The sequence below is a fragment of the Bidens hawaiensis genome, unplaced genomic scaffold (assembly GCF_021521415.1).
Source record: "Bidens hawaiensis isolate Kalapana, Puna unplaced genomic scaffold, B.hawaiensis_p1.1 tig00000904_1, whole genome shotgun sequence".
NCBI classification, from domain to species: domain Eukaryota; kingdom Viridiplantae; phylum Streptophyta; class Magnoliopsida; order Asterales; family Asteraceae; genus Bidens; species Bidens hawaiensis.
Window position 1 is genome coordinate 4595595 of NW_027491052.1, and position 15082 is coordinate 4610676.

Sequence of the window (15082 nt, forward strand, 5' to 3'; positions counted from 1 at the left end):
CACTCCCAACACCCTGAATCACTCTCTAAATTATGAAAACACCTCTCACATTAAATGAGGGGTTGGATGAGAATGCTCTTACCTCCCTTTTAGCTGGGCTATAAATGAACTAAACTTTCGACGAAATGTTTTGTGAATAGTTCATTGAAAAGTCCGTTGATTTTCGCTCCTTTAATAAATTAATGAATATAAACATTGAATTTTGTTCGACTAACTAAATGAACAAGCGGGGGCATAGGCTATGTCTGTTCATTTATGCCCATTTGTGTTCGTTGATGCTTGTTTACGTGTGTTCATTAACAGTTTAATATCATTTTATTTATTTACTTTTGTTAACTGCAAAGGCCGGATCACCCTTTCACCCAAAGAACATAACGTGGTGATCTGGCCCACCCACAACTGGAAACCAAAAACAAAATGCTTCAGGTGAGACTCAACTCATGACCTCCCATAATAAAAGTTATGGGGCTACCGCTGGACCGATTGATTTTTGACCAAAATATTTTTTAGTGACTTTTCTAGGCTAATCATATAGATTTAAACAAAATTATTAACTATGTAATTGAAAAATACATATACAAGTTTTATGTGACAAATTTATATGTAAATTAACATATGAATATAAGATTTTTCTTTTAAAAAAAACACCAACACAAACTTGGTTTTTGGAGTGAACTGTTGAGATTAACCACGCCAAATCAAATTAAATTTTCTTTGTATTCGTTAACCATTTACGAATAAGTTCATTTCCTTAATGAACGAACATAAAAGAAATTCTTCTTCGGTTGGGTGTTCGTGAACCGTTTGGTTATCTAATAAAAGCTTAACAAACGAACATGAACATGATCTTGAGCACTTCAGTTCTTTTACAACCCTACTTTTAGCCATAAACCACCAAATTTAATAGTTTTAACTATATTACACATACCAATTTCCCTCTATTTACCATCAGGAAAGATAAAATACCAAAAAAGCCATTAAATCCCCTTTTTTTGTAATATAAAAATATGCAAAATAATCATAAGAGAGAAGAATATGTAAGAAAAACCTGCAGGTACCCTTCCAATCCTGGTCAAATCACACAACTTTACACTCCATTTCTCTCTCAACATATCCTTAGTGTGTTTTTCTTCTTCTTTTGGTATCATCACATATTTGAGTACAAACCTTTCTCTCTCAAAAACTTTCTAAAAGTAGAAAAAAAACATTTACAAGTTACAACAACAAAGGCTGAAGAACAGAACAAGAAAAATGCCAACAAATGAGCATGTCCAGATCTTAAAGATTAAGGTCTCCATTCTTTTCCTTGTTTCTTCATAAATGTTAATAAAGATATGTGTTATTTGCTACTCTGGTTTGTTATTTAATATTAGCTACCTTCTTTTTCTTGCATAAACAGACCCATTCACTCAAAGTTAATATATTCACTGTGATGGATGCAAGAATAAAGTCAAGAAAATACTCAAAAAAATTGAAGGTAAATCGACCATTATTCTTTAACTTCTTTGAAGATCGGTTATTTTTATATATTTTGTTTGTTTTCACCATAAAAAGAGAAACTAGACTTTCTTATAGCTTATTATTCATGATGACAGTAAATATTTTGACTATTTATCTATTTTCTCTTAAATGTTAGAATACTTCAGTCATTCAGTGTCCATGGTGACAAGTGTAACAACACCATAAAAATTATTTTGAGCATGCTTAAAAATTATTTTTTTAGATTTTAGCTGCTGCAGCAATACAATAAAGAAGAGGGACAAGAAAATCAGATAATGGGATAAAATACAGTGACTAGGCATGTAAAGTGTAAACGAACCGAACTTTTAGTGAACCGTTCATGAACACATATCTTGTTTATTCATTTTTGGTCGTGAAATTCATTTATGTTCGTTCATTTAAATTCGTTTATGTTAGTTCGTTGCATTCATTTATGTTCATTGCTCTAGGTTTGATTAAGTTCCTTCATTTGCGTTCGTTAATATATTCTTTTGAATTTATTAGGCTGATTTAAAATTTAGTCTAGTATTAGTAACTTTTGGCCCAACGAATTTGTGTTCACCTTTGCTTTTGATTGGTTTTTGCTCAGTTATGTTCGTGGCTTCGTTCATCTATGTTCATTTTTTATTGTCTGTTTATGCGTGTGAACTGTTCATTTACATTGCTTACAAACAAACATAAACCCGAACACAAACACAAAGACGTTCATTTTCTTAACAAACGAACACAAACAAGAAAACCATGTTCGTTTAGTTGTTCGTGTCCGATTGTTTGTTTGGTTAAGGTTAAACGAACGAACACGAACATGCTCCATTCGTGTTCATTCAATTCGTTCACAAGCCTACATGAGAAATTATTTTGGCGTCTTTCATATGAAGAAAGTTCTAAAGATATTACTGTGTCTGATTACTGACTTGAGATTATGAGTGCAGGAGTTTACTCTGTGGATATAGATTCGGAGAAACAAAAAGTCAACGTATCTGGAAATGTTGACCCCAACACCTTAATCAAGAAGCTGGTGAAATCTGGTAAGTACGCAGAACTTTGGCCATCTAGTGACCGAGAAACTTCAACATTTCTGACTGATGGAAACTACCAAAACCTGGTTCAAAATCTGATCACAACTCAAAATGATCCAAAAAGTCAACCTTTGTTCACTCCTGGTTATCCAAGAAACCTCGAAGATGAGATGTCTTTCCAAAGGTACTTGAAACAGAGCATGGATATGAGGAACCATCCACACATGGGATGGAATGATGGGTCGGATTTTATTGACCTAGAAGGAAGTCAACTTCGAGGAAGCTTTAATGGTGGAATGCTAACTTATCATGATCATCAAGCAAGAATGCCCATGTATCATCCTTTACCAACGATGATGAACATGCCTGATAGTATGGGAAATGCCATGGTGCATGATAACATGTAACATGGATGTCTAACCATGCATATCCTATGTTCTATCATGGTTATTGTGCTCGCTACTACTAATTATATACCATATATTACGAGTTTATGACTGGCTTAATTTGAACTTTGTAGTCTTACTAGTAAGTTGTTTTATTCGACTCGTATTAATATTAACAGTGAGATGATCAGATATGCTAGACAAACATGTTTTTGTTACTTGATCATCATGTTCATGAATCTATCCTTCTATAGACTCTTTTAGTAACATGATATAATACACAGCCAGCATATAACACGAAATGTCATAATGTGGACACCTTGTAGATGTTGACTTGAGTCAACGGGCCTTTTGTGCTGATGTTTCACCAGCCTATAGCCATTCACCTACATAGAATAAACCTTGTAGTGAACATCAAAGGTATCCAGTAACATTGTAGACCCGATATAAGGATCAATTTTTGTCAAATTTTGTCACTGACATGAACTTGACCTAACCTCAGGCATGATCAGTTCTAGCTTACGAAATCAACAGAGAACTAGCTTACAAGGGCTTCGGCACAGTTAATATCATGTCTAGGCACTAGACTTGTAAACAAACCGAATAAACACGAATGGGGCATGTTTGTGTTCGTTCGTTTAACTTTGCTTGAACAAACGATCGAAGACGAATAATTAAACAAAGTTTTCTTGTTTGTGTTCATTCTTTAAGAACATAAGCATGTTTGTTTATGTTGGTTTGTTAATAGAATAAATGAACGGTTCACAAACGTAAACGGATGAACATAGATGAACGAACATAATCGAGTGAATGCCTGTTAAAACTAAATGTGAATATCAATCTGTTAGGCCTAAATTTTAAATTAAACTAGATTATAAGAAGCCATATTTTAATTTCATAGAGTTAGACTAAATTGTAATGAACATAATTATTTTAAATGAATAAATGAACGAATGTTAGCGAACATAAATGAATGAATGTAACATGTGTTCATGTTTGTTCGTTTATTAAATAAACAAACGTTCGGCCAAACGAATCTTAAACGATTCACTGAACGTTGGGTCCGTTTATAGGCAACTTGATTACAACGTTCAAAAAACTCTATCCTCTTATAAATTCAATTAGTAAGATGAGATTGCATAACAAATTTAACAAAAATGATCATAAAATAGTGGTAAAAGTTTAACACATACAAGGGCCGTAAAACTGAAGAATGAAAGTACAAAACCTTAACGCTTCCGTGCTTTCCTCCGCCTAGACTCCGCCTTTTGCCATTTCTTTCTTGGTACCACTTTGCTCTTCGGCTTCAACTTCAACTCAGGCGAATACTTATAATTCGGTCTCTCATACGCGCTTGTATATCCTTAAAAAACTCCATATTCAACCTCTTGGGGCCATCCTTCCGAAGCTCTTCATATTCAGGCCCTGAAGCAATATTCTCAAACGCGCCAATAAGAATATCCAAATCACTCATAACCTCCCACACATTAATGTAACGCCCATCGGGGCCCTTTTTAAGTTTCTTTAACGCATTCTCAACCGCAAGTTTTCTAGCCTTCTTTCCAGGTGATAACTCTTCTGGTTCATCCTCTGATTTTAACGCCTCGGCTAAGGTTTGATACTTAGGCTTTTCATCAAATTCAAATAATTTATCGATATACGGGTCACTTTTTTCACTAGGGTACGGTTCCGTAGGAATATCATCGTCGTCATCACATTCACTACCAGTCCATAACGTCTTCTCTTCATCACTGCCCGACCATACGCTTCGTAACTCATCACTGTCATCAGCATCAATAAGATCTTCGTGAGCTTTTGCTTCTTTTTTCATTTTCTTGAATTCTTTATCAAGATTGTTTTTTTCATTTTCTTTATCACTTTCACCTTCGCTTCCGGTCCATAAACAATCGTCTTCATCAAGCTCTTTGCCCCATGCTTCTCTAAATTTCTTGTCCCCGGGCTTCCCATTGCTGAACAGATCGTAATGAGGTGGTTTTCCTTTCGCATATGATCGAACTGATGCTGCAAATTCATTCAGGCATTTTCACAAACAGTTGGTGTGCATAGGATAACAGGACAGAGTAATGCAACATATAACATCAAGATTTTAATGGGATTTCTTAATAAATGGATTTGGAAGCTATTGATTGCAAAGAAATGAAGTTTAAAGATGAAATTGAAGGGTACTGACCTTGGGCAAGGGGGACGTTTGTTGGGGTTATTGATCCCGTGAAGAAAATGGATCCGGGTCGGGTAATAGGGATCTGATATATGGGTTTGGATTCTGAAAATGGGTTTTGGTGAGTTTATAGAAAGAATGTAGCAGAGAAATGCGTGGCGCCAATACTAGCTGTCTGTAAATTCAAAACTGTGCTTCCTTAAACAGGTTTTGTCGGGCATGCAACTGCGGATCCAGAAATTTTCTTTTCGAGTTCTCAGTTTTTATGCTATAATTTCATAGAACCGGACAGAGAAAATTTTCCGTCGGGCAAGGGAGGGTCGGTCATTCTAAAGCGAACAAAAATCTAGCGCCTTTTAAAAAAAATATATTTTTTTTTTGCTTGCTATTATAACATGTGTGGCTTCACGGTTGAAAACTTCCTTCTTGTACTCAATATGATAATCATAACCCAACAACTTGGGTAGCCATCCCTATTGAGCCTGTTCTAAAAAGTATTTGAGGCTCATGTGATCCGTGTTAAATCACAAAATGGCACCCTAACAAATGATAACGTCATCAACAATGAATTACGTCTTAAATTATATGCCTAGGTGTCTGAAGCTAACCTTTCATAAGTCTTTTTATTTCTTTTGAACGACCAAATAATTTATCTAGCTAGAAAGTTGACACCCTGGTTACAAACGAAAAGAATAAAACTAAAACAAAATTACAAAATCTAAGGCAGTGAAGCAAAGTTATAAGCAAAAACACATTTTCAATATAGTCTTTCTAAAAACCACCTCATTTCCTACTCACCTTTCCAATGCAAGCGACTAGTACCCGATGACAATATACACAGGCAAAAAAAAATACATTCCTTTTTTAATCGGCTTTGATCCTATGAACTTCAATTTTGAATCAAACTCCTTGCTATTAAGACTGTTCCCATTTTAATGTATGGGTTCACTCAAATTTTTTTTATATAAACGCTATTAATTTTTTGAAACTCAACCCCATGAGCCCGGATCTGCATATGTAGGGCCGCCCATGTCTACATGGGAGCAACAATAACTTGCGACCAGTGACACGTTAAGCGCCGCATGTTCACGTCTTTATCTCGTTGAGGCCGTGTACGATGAAGTCCAAATTAGACGGTTAATCCAAACCTTCAAGTACAAGCCTAGCAAAACAATTTTTAAACAATTGGCTCTTGACACCTAGCTTTTAGGCTTCTACCCATGTGTTCAGAACCAATACCTTCTTTATTCGTAAGTGTTGGCCTTTAACTATCATTAAACACATATACGATACACAATTATAACCCAACACTAATTTGGGACGACTAACGGGTGTTTTAGCTTCAAATCAAGCCCGGAAAAGGTGAAAAACTAAAACCTACAACCGAAAAATGAAAACCCAACACTGCTTTCTAAATTTTGTTCTTTGTTAAAAAATGTTACATTTGTATAGACACGTGCTTTTTTAATTGGGAGTTACATAATCTACTGTCAAATACATACCAATAACAAATTAGCCTTTGACACTACTGATAGATAACATAGATTCCTCCAGATTCACTTTACTAAGCAGATACCAAAGACACTGCAACAAAGATTCTTGATCCTGTTTCCTGATAACACCCTTCATCTTGTAAAAAACCGCAAAGAATCTTGATGTTATATCTTCCTTGTAATTTCACTCATCCATCATCACCACCACCGGTGCAAACTACAAAAACAAAGCTGTATACTCACTCACAAACAAAAAATAATAAAAATAATGCTATTCTGGTACATCCTTCAAATAATGTGTGCGTACTTAAATGATGATACTAACCTCATCATCTTCTTCATAAAAGACTCCATCACCATTGTTCTGCTGAAACACCCACCCTAGAGACGTCTCAAGTAACTCTTTCAATCTCCTTGTCTACATAAATACATATGTGTTGTTTATAAATTATAACTCCATAATAAGTAAAAGCAAAAGATTATCCTTCATAATAAATACTCACACAAGTCAAAAGGTCCCCATCAACAACAGGAGCTTCAAGCACGAGTGAAAAGTGCTCCTGCAAATATCCAATTAAAATTATTAAATAATAAACCAACTTGAATTATCGAAAGATAAAAAAAACAAGACAAAAAGATGAGAATACCTTGCACAAGTGATGAAGAAAACCATCGGAAGATAAAAAAGATTCATCTAACAATGTTATGGGTCCCTTCGTGTCAACAGTATTATCTGTTTGACCTTTCTGTAACGCATACTTGAGTTGACTATATAGCACCTTCATAAACTATAAACAAATATGTCAACAATAATGAACATCAAAAGTAACATCACAAATAATATGACACTTACCTTGGTGAATAAACGACTCCTTGAATGCAGAGGCTTCAAAATAAATTAAACAAAAATAAATTATAACTTCCAAAAGTAACGTTCACATAAATTCGTTTTGATTCAAGTGTATAACTTACAGCTTCGGTACAACCAAATAGAAGATGAACAATAGCTTTCCACTGAAGAAATCCTTCAAGTGATTGCCCCATCTGTCACGTTAAACGTGTTTTAAGCTCAAAGATTCCATTAAATAATGTAAATTATATAAAATTATAAGCTCGTACCAAAAATGCAATAAAAGCAAATTGCAGCTCTCCAAGAAGCAAATCTTCAGCGCCTCCATATTCTTTTATCAGTATGCTTTCCAACAAACTTGTCTACATGAAAAATATATTAAAAATATGCAATGCTATCAATAATGACAAAATTGTAATTAGAATAACATGTGACGTGTAGTCGTGAACCTTGTCAAGATTCAAGTTAGTAAGGTCGTGGCTAATGGCACCTTTTTTCTTAATCAAGCGTGGTATTTTCGTGTAATAACATCCTCTTTTTTTAAACTTATCATCAGACGTTGGAATATTACTATTATTATTCCTTAATTGCTCAGACAAAGCTTCCTCCATTGCGGTTTTAGGACTGGTTTCAAGGATGTCTGGTTCATTGATAACCGTGATATCTCCTCCAATGGGTTCTGCGTGTGGGCCAAACATTATACGTTAAATTGAATAAACAAGACCAACAACCACATATTCATTTCATCATAAAAGCATAAATAAGAATTACCAACGCGTTCAATGACACTCTTTGTAATATAGTTTGATAACATTTTCCACTCTCCATATTGACTTAGATTGTACGGCCCGAGGTACTTGTCAAATTCCAAACTTTTAACAGCTCGAGAGTATCTTTCTTCCTTCAATATAAAAGAAAATTAATATTTAGCAAATAAATCGACACCGAATATTCATAAAACGACAGTGCTTGTACCTCTTCTTCGGGTACTTTGACCAGTCGCTCCTCTTGCAGATCCCACTTACGAACAATCACCTGTGAAGTACTTAATAAACTTTAGATAAAAACAAAGTAAAAAAGCTGTAATACTTGATTCACAAAAGAACTAGTGTGAATATTAACCTCAGAAGGATTCAAATCGGTGATCATTGGTGAAAACTCACTGCCACCTCTGCAAGAAAACATAATAGCTCCAAACGAGTAAACCGGCATACAAGAAAAAGAGTAAAGGGGATACCGAAACATGAAAGGTAGGTAGCTAACCTGTTAGAAGAAGTGTAGTAAATAAAATGAGTATCAGGCGGAATCATCTTAATACCTTGAAAGTTAGGTCCAACAGAAAACATCTACATTATAATAATATAGCAATTAAGAACCAATATCTAATACAACAGAAAACATACATAAGGATTATGAATTAAATAGAAAGTAATGGAAATTGATAATTGAACCTGAGTATCGGTGCCAAAAAGAGTGTGTTGAGGAACATCAAGGAAGAGAAGAGTTGAGGCTTTCTTTACAAGCTCTAAAGCGTCCATGCTCCTTTTAGTTTTAGGGTTTTTGGTGAATAAATTTGGTGTTCAATTGTGTGCAAGCTCTTATGTGTTGTTCGTTTGCTGTTGCTACAACCTTCACGATTTGAATTGAATTGATTGTCGGCTTTATAACGGACTCGAAGTCGAAAGCGGGTTTCAATTCGGGTTGATTCGACACTGAGCCCATTCAAAAGTATTAGCCCAAATAATTTATTAAGCCCAAACCACTACAAGCCTGGATAAAATAATAATAATAATTTATCAAAAAACAAAAATTGTTTTAAGACCTTTTTCGTGAAAATATTGTTTTCGATTCTTCTAATTGCTATTCATAGTCATACGCCAGATGATAAACAATCTCAAAGCCTAAATTACCAACCTTGATATAAATTATTTCATTTATAATTTAGAGACTAAAAGTCCTTGTTTTATTTCGTTTTTCTTTTAAACGTTGTACACCTTTATTTAAACTTTTGTATCTTCAGGTAGTTTGACGATGCCACTCATAATAGGGGAGCGAGTTTGGAACAAGACTTGGGGCAAAAGGTGTAGTTGTAGTAGGGAGCAACTTTTACTTTTTGCAAAAAGTTCATATCACCACCCTTACACAGAATTTTTAAAAGAATGCGGACTTAGATATCTTAAATTTGGGTAGGCCCGCAACCAATGCCCAAAGCCCTCATTCTGGATTTGTCATTGGGTGTGGTGAGTGTGAAGTAATGCAGAACATGTGCATGTTTTGATGGTAGGAGAATGTGACGAGCCAAATATTTATAGATGGCATATACTTAGTTTGTGTTGAGTCGTGTGTTTTTACTAGCTACTCTTGCATATCGTTTAGAGTTAGTCTCAACGATTAAGAAAGTCATCCAACGACACTCCACATCTTTCCACACACCATTAGTCCGGAATTGGAGTCATTTTCGTGATAAGTCCACAAGACAAAAAAAAATAGTAAAATAGTGGCTTGTATAATGAGTGAGACAAAATTCCAGACTCAATGAAAACCAAGGGCTCCATGTCAGGTTTAAGTGGAGCCGTAAACTATCCCATAACACCTAGCTAATTTTAAAGGTTGCTGATAATCTCCACCTTTAGACAATAGTTCAAGATGTGGTAACTAGAGATGTAAGCAAGCCGAATTGAGATCGAGCTCGACTCTTAATATAACTTTGTTCAAGGTCTATATCAAAAGTTAAACTCCGCTAGACATGTAATGAGCCAAACTACCAATCCAAAGCACCCACAAGCGTAGCTTGAAAAATATTTTTCAACCATGAGCTCAAGCTTCTTATTTATTATTACTTTTTAATGTATAATGAGCTATAAAAATTAAAACTAGTATCAAGCTCCCCGTATTGCGGCACAGGGGGGGGGGCGTAAAACCATGAAAAAGTAATGTTAAAACGTTTTATTCGAGTTGTGTGTTGAAGGGGTGGACCCCACGCTTTGCATCGAGACTGTTAAACCTAACGAAAATTAGATGTAAAACGTTCAATCACGCATGTCCATTGCAGCGTGTTAACATGTAAATATTAAACTGAAACGTAAATAATATTAAAAAAAATAAAAGGTTTGTGTTTTGTATATGTGGAGTAAAGGTACCCCTTAAGTGTGACACCCGGTAAATTCCCAATCCCTTAAACCAAGTAATCAACCTAAATATTAGGTAATTGTTATATGCGCCCTGCGCGAGCGCGCCATATTAGAATCAGCGCGTGCATTTGTTATGTGCGCCCTGCGCGAGCGCGCCATGTTAGTCAGCGCGGGCATATTATGTGCGCCCTGCGCGAGCGCGCCATGTTAAGAACCAGCGTGGGCATATGTTATATGCGCCATGCGCGAATGTTTTGGCTTTATGTTTTCATGTACCTTAACGTTATGTTGTCTAATGGGTTGACCATCCCGCATGATGCTAAGGCGGGTGCATCCTAAATCGTTTATGCGCGTGCGGAAGGGAACTAACCTCCCCGCATGGCGGGAACATTGAGAGCTAGTTTGTCTGAAGCTCCAAGATGGAATTGACTTCAACATAACTGATCACTATGTTGAAATACCAAGACCACCTGGAGAATCTACAAATGAAACTCAATGTCCTAACTGCGAGAAGGTTACGCACCTACCCGCAGCAAAGAAATGTCCTTCACGCAGAAAGCTATGCGCACAAAGTGATACGCACAGAACACTTAGTCTATTCTCCAGACGTAAGGAGATTACTCCCGCCCAAAAGGAAACAGTAGCGTGTTTCAGAGATTTTCCACTTTTTACTGTACACGGACAAAAGTACCTGAAAAAGCACACTGTAACATGAAAAGTCAACTGTCAGCCACCCTATTCTCACCAACCCCAGACCTGCATGTCCTGACCAAATCAAATCAAAATCTTTTATCCACTACTCCACTTTTAAATAAATAATAATAATTTCCATACCTTATCATCATTACACCTAGATATGAAAAGATTACAATCCCCTAAAGCAAGGGATTGTGTTCCCTTGAGTTTGCCTATAAATATGTAACCTAAACTATCACCCAAAACACACTTCAAACTTCTCTCTTAAGAACTGCAACTTGCACTAATCATCTCCCAAGCATCCGTTGTTTTCGTTTCCGATCCTGTTACCAGGTAAGCCAAGAATATAACCTTGAGATCTGCTTTCCAACCCTTATATTCTCCTAATTCTTGATCTTAATATATATACTTCTTGTTATTTAATCGCATTCTAGACCTTCAATTCCGAGGCCAACACCAAGAAAACCCGAATCTCGATTAATCCCTTAACAAGAACCACAGGTGAGTCTCACAGCCCCTATTCTCACTGTTTTCACTGTTTTTAAACTGTTTTCGGGGCGAGGGACACGTACTTAAATAATGTTTTATCATGGTATACTTACAAGCTATGCAAGCGATTATGTGTATAAATTATATTTCATAATGAGCAATGCGAACGGTTATCTAAGGTTTTCGATGTATGTGCGCTAGAACTCGAGTAAGTGATCACTTTACCATTGGAACTCTAAGGGTAGGGACTGCTGGTTTGATCCACCCACTCGTAGGGGTTGCACCTCTTTGCATGGACGAGTGCCTAGTATGGTCATGGGGCAGTACTATGGGTTTGAGCCCGCTCGTAGGGGTCGCGCCTCTTTGCATGGACGAGCGCCTTGTTTTCCGGCACAACGTCTGCGCGTAACCCGCGGGACGGTATTATTCGCTCGTAGTGGCAGCGCCACTTACACAGACGAGCACGGTTTTTCAGATGTGTCCGCGCGTAACCCGCGGGACGGTATTACTTGTTTCGCTCGTAGTGGCAGCGCCACTTACACAGACGAGCACAGTTCCCAGAAATGTTCGCGCGTAACCCGCGGGACGATTTTATCAGAATGTGTTGATAGAACTATGTTTTACCAAGCATGTGTTTTAATGATGCTATCAGAATTATGTTTCAGAATGATTTTTATCAAGATTATGATGCAATACGATTTATCAAGTTACTAAAACTTGTGAACTCACTCAGTTTATACTGATTCAAATGTTTTTACGTGTCTTTCAGGAGATAACTAGGTAGCGCATGGAGTCACACTTAGAGCACCTCACGCTGAACATCTAAAACTAGCTTTTTGGAAGATTTTAGTTCTATCCCTTCGATGCGCGTGGTTGTTCCCGCCGCGCAAGGGGATACGGCGTGGAAATCTTCAACAGTTTTTATACTTGGATGTTTTTATGTAATTTTTAAACAATGTAATGTATTTGTATTAAACATTTCATGCGCAATGAAAATCTTACTTTGAATGTTTGCAATGGCCCGTGCTTAATTATCAATCCCCACTCGCGCGCGCCCGGCTGTTTCCGCCGCTCAGGGCCGGGTGTGACAGATTGGTATCAGAGCACTGGTTATAGCGAACTAGGAAAAGAAGTTTTAACCTAGACTATAACCGTTGGGGAATCGCATGAAATATTTTTCAAAGAAAATATTTTCAAAAGAAACTATACACACACTTAGGAACACGGGTCACACAGTGTCTAGTGAATAAAGATAAAGAACATTATGTGCTCAGAGTAAATGCGCTAAGTTTAATATAGTTTCATTCTCTTTTAAAGCGAGAATGCCTCCAACTAAAGCCAAGGGAATTACCATGACACCCGAGGAACTCGCGGAAATAATCGCGCAAGCGATCGCGACACATGAGGCGAGCAAGGCCGAATCAAGTCAGGGTCGTCAGAATGAGACCCCAGAACCCGAATCAGGAGCCTTGGACAAAGGATGCTCCTACAAGACATTCATGGCCTGTAAGCCTTGGCCATTCAAGGGTACCGAAGGGGCCATTGGGCTCTACAACTGGATTGACAAGATGGAAACAGTTCTCTCCATTAGCGGATGTAGTGAGAACCAGAAGGTCCTTTACGCGACCTGCATGTTCCAAGAAGCAGCTTCATCTTGGTGGAAGCTTCAAGTGAAGACCTTGGGGCGAGAAGTTGCTCTTCACAAAACCTGGGAGGAGCTGAAGGAGATGATGATGAGAAAGTTCTGCTCTCGCGCAGAAATCCAGAGTCTGCAGCAGGAATTCTGGAACCACACCATGGTAGGAACGGATATCGACGCCTACAACAACCGGTTCAACGAGCTTTGCCAGTTGGTGCCAGACATGGCAAACACGGAGGAAAAGAAGATCGAGAGGTATATCTTTGGGTTACCTCCTGTTGTTAGGGTTCCGCTCAACGCCGCAGCGCCTCCAACCTTTGATGAGGCGGTAGCGCGGGCCATCACCCTTACAAGGGATACGGTCCGTGCGGGTATGTTAACTACGCGCGGAATCGAGCAGCGAACCTCTGATCCCAAGAGGAAGTGGAACTCTCACCACCGAGGGTCCGACTCCAAGCAACCACCGTTCAAGAAGCAGGAGAGCGTAAGGGCTTACGCGATCCAAGCCGCGGAGCCATCAAGGAAAGGATACAGCGGGCCTCGCCCATGGTGCAACAAATGCAAGTATCACCACGAGGGTGAATGCGCAAGAATCGAATGTGCCAAATGTGGCAGACCAGGGCACAAGACGATGAATTGCCGTGTCAGAGAAGCTGGAGCGAGCGACAACTGCTACGCATGCGGGAAGCCAGGGCATTTTAGTCGGGATTGCCCGCAAAAGGGAAACCAAGCTCGCGGGAGAGCTTTTGTGATCGGCGCGGGCGAAGCTAAAGAAGAGCCGAATGTGGTAACCGGTACGTTTTTGCTTAACGGCCATTTTGCATCTGTTTTATTTGATACTGGCGCTGACCTAAGTTTTATATCCGCTGAGTTTAAAAACTCCCTAGGCCTAGCAAGCAGTAGGCTAGACACGCCTTATACTATAGAACTAGCCAATGGTAGGCAGTTATGCGCGAACGAAAGAACTGAACAATGTGTAATAGTCATGGGAGGTCACGGGTTCAATATTAATTTGTTGCCAATAGACTTGGGAAGTTTTGACATTGTGGTAGGTATGGATTGGTTAGTCGAGAACCACGCGGAAGTTATTTGCCATGAGAAGCAGGTTCGGGTCCCACTGTTGAACGGAGAAACCTTGGTGATTCAAGGGGAAAGAAGGGGAGTTGCGACGAAACTAATTTCGTGCCTAAAAGCGCGCAAGTGCCTAAGGAAAGGGTGCTACGCCTTCCTGGCGCATGTAGTAGAGAAGAAAGGAGATGAGCGAAGAATTGAAGACTTACCAGTAGTGCGCGAATTTCCAGAAGTTTTCCCTGAAGATTTGCCCGGATTACCGCCGCCGCGACAAGTCGAATTTCGTATTGATTTAGTCCCAGGAGCTGCGCCAGTAGCTCGAGCGCCTTATCGATTAGCTCCATCTGAGATGCAAGAGCTATCCAATCAGTTACAGGAACTATTGGATAAGGGTTTCATACGCCCAAGCTTTTCACCTTGGGGAGCTCCAGTACTGTTTGTTAAGAAGAAGGATGGTTCTTTCCGGATGTGTATTGACTATAGGGAGCTGAACAAGCTGACAGTCAAGAATCGGTACCCCTTACCGAGGATTGACGACTTATTTGACCAGTTGCAGGGATCCAGTTATTATTCGAAGATAGATCTACGGTCAGGATACCACCAACTTAGGGTCCATGAGGAAGATGTGC

General features: G+C 38.3%; 1 protein-coding gene and 1 pseudogene across 1 annotated transcript; both read right to left on the reverse strand.

Annotated features, from left to right (window-relative positions):
• Nucleotides 1–4134: 4134 nt before the first annotated feature.
• On the reverse strand, nt 4135–4934 carry LOC143546195 (uncharacterized; annotated as a pseudogene).
• Nucleotides 4935–6752: 1818 nt separating this feature from the next.
• LOC143546202 (uncharacterized) lies at nt 6753–8965 on the reverse strand. The gene is made up of 13 exons (XM_077037914.1): nt 8879–8965; nt 8691–8773; nt 8517–8598; nt 8403–8462; nt 8199–8328; nt 7877–8106; nt 7697–7789; nt 7550–7621; nt 7431–7463; nt 7225–7365; nt 7081–7137; nt 6903–6995; nt 6753–6794 (listed from the first exon to the last, which is right to left on the reverse strand). The coding sequence occupies exons 1-13, from the start codon at nt 8963–8965 to the stop codon at nt 6762–6764; spliced, it is 1194 nt and encodes a 397-aa protein (XP_076894029.1). The 3' UTR covers nt 6753–6761.
• Nucleotides 8966–15082: the final 6117 nt, after the last annotated feature.

What these genes read in the sequence shown, in the direction of transcription:
- LOC143546202 (XM_077037914.1), bottom strand. Translation starts at nt 8,965, where the DNA reads ATGGACGCTTTAGAGCTTGTAAAGAAAGCCTCAACTCTTCTCTTCCTT. An exon ending in TTGCTTTTATTGCATTTTTG is followed by an intron (nt 7,622 to 7,696) that starts GTACGAGCTTAT and finishes TTAACGTGACAG; the next exon opens with ATGGGGCAATCACTTGAAGG. An exon ending in GGAGTCGTTTATTCACCAAG is followed by an intron (nt 7,366 to 7,430) that starts GTAAGTGTCATA and finishes ATTTGTTTATAG; the next exon opens with TTTATGAAGGTGCTATATAG.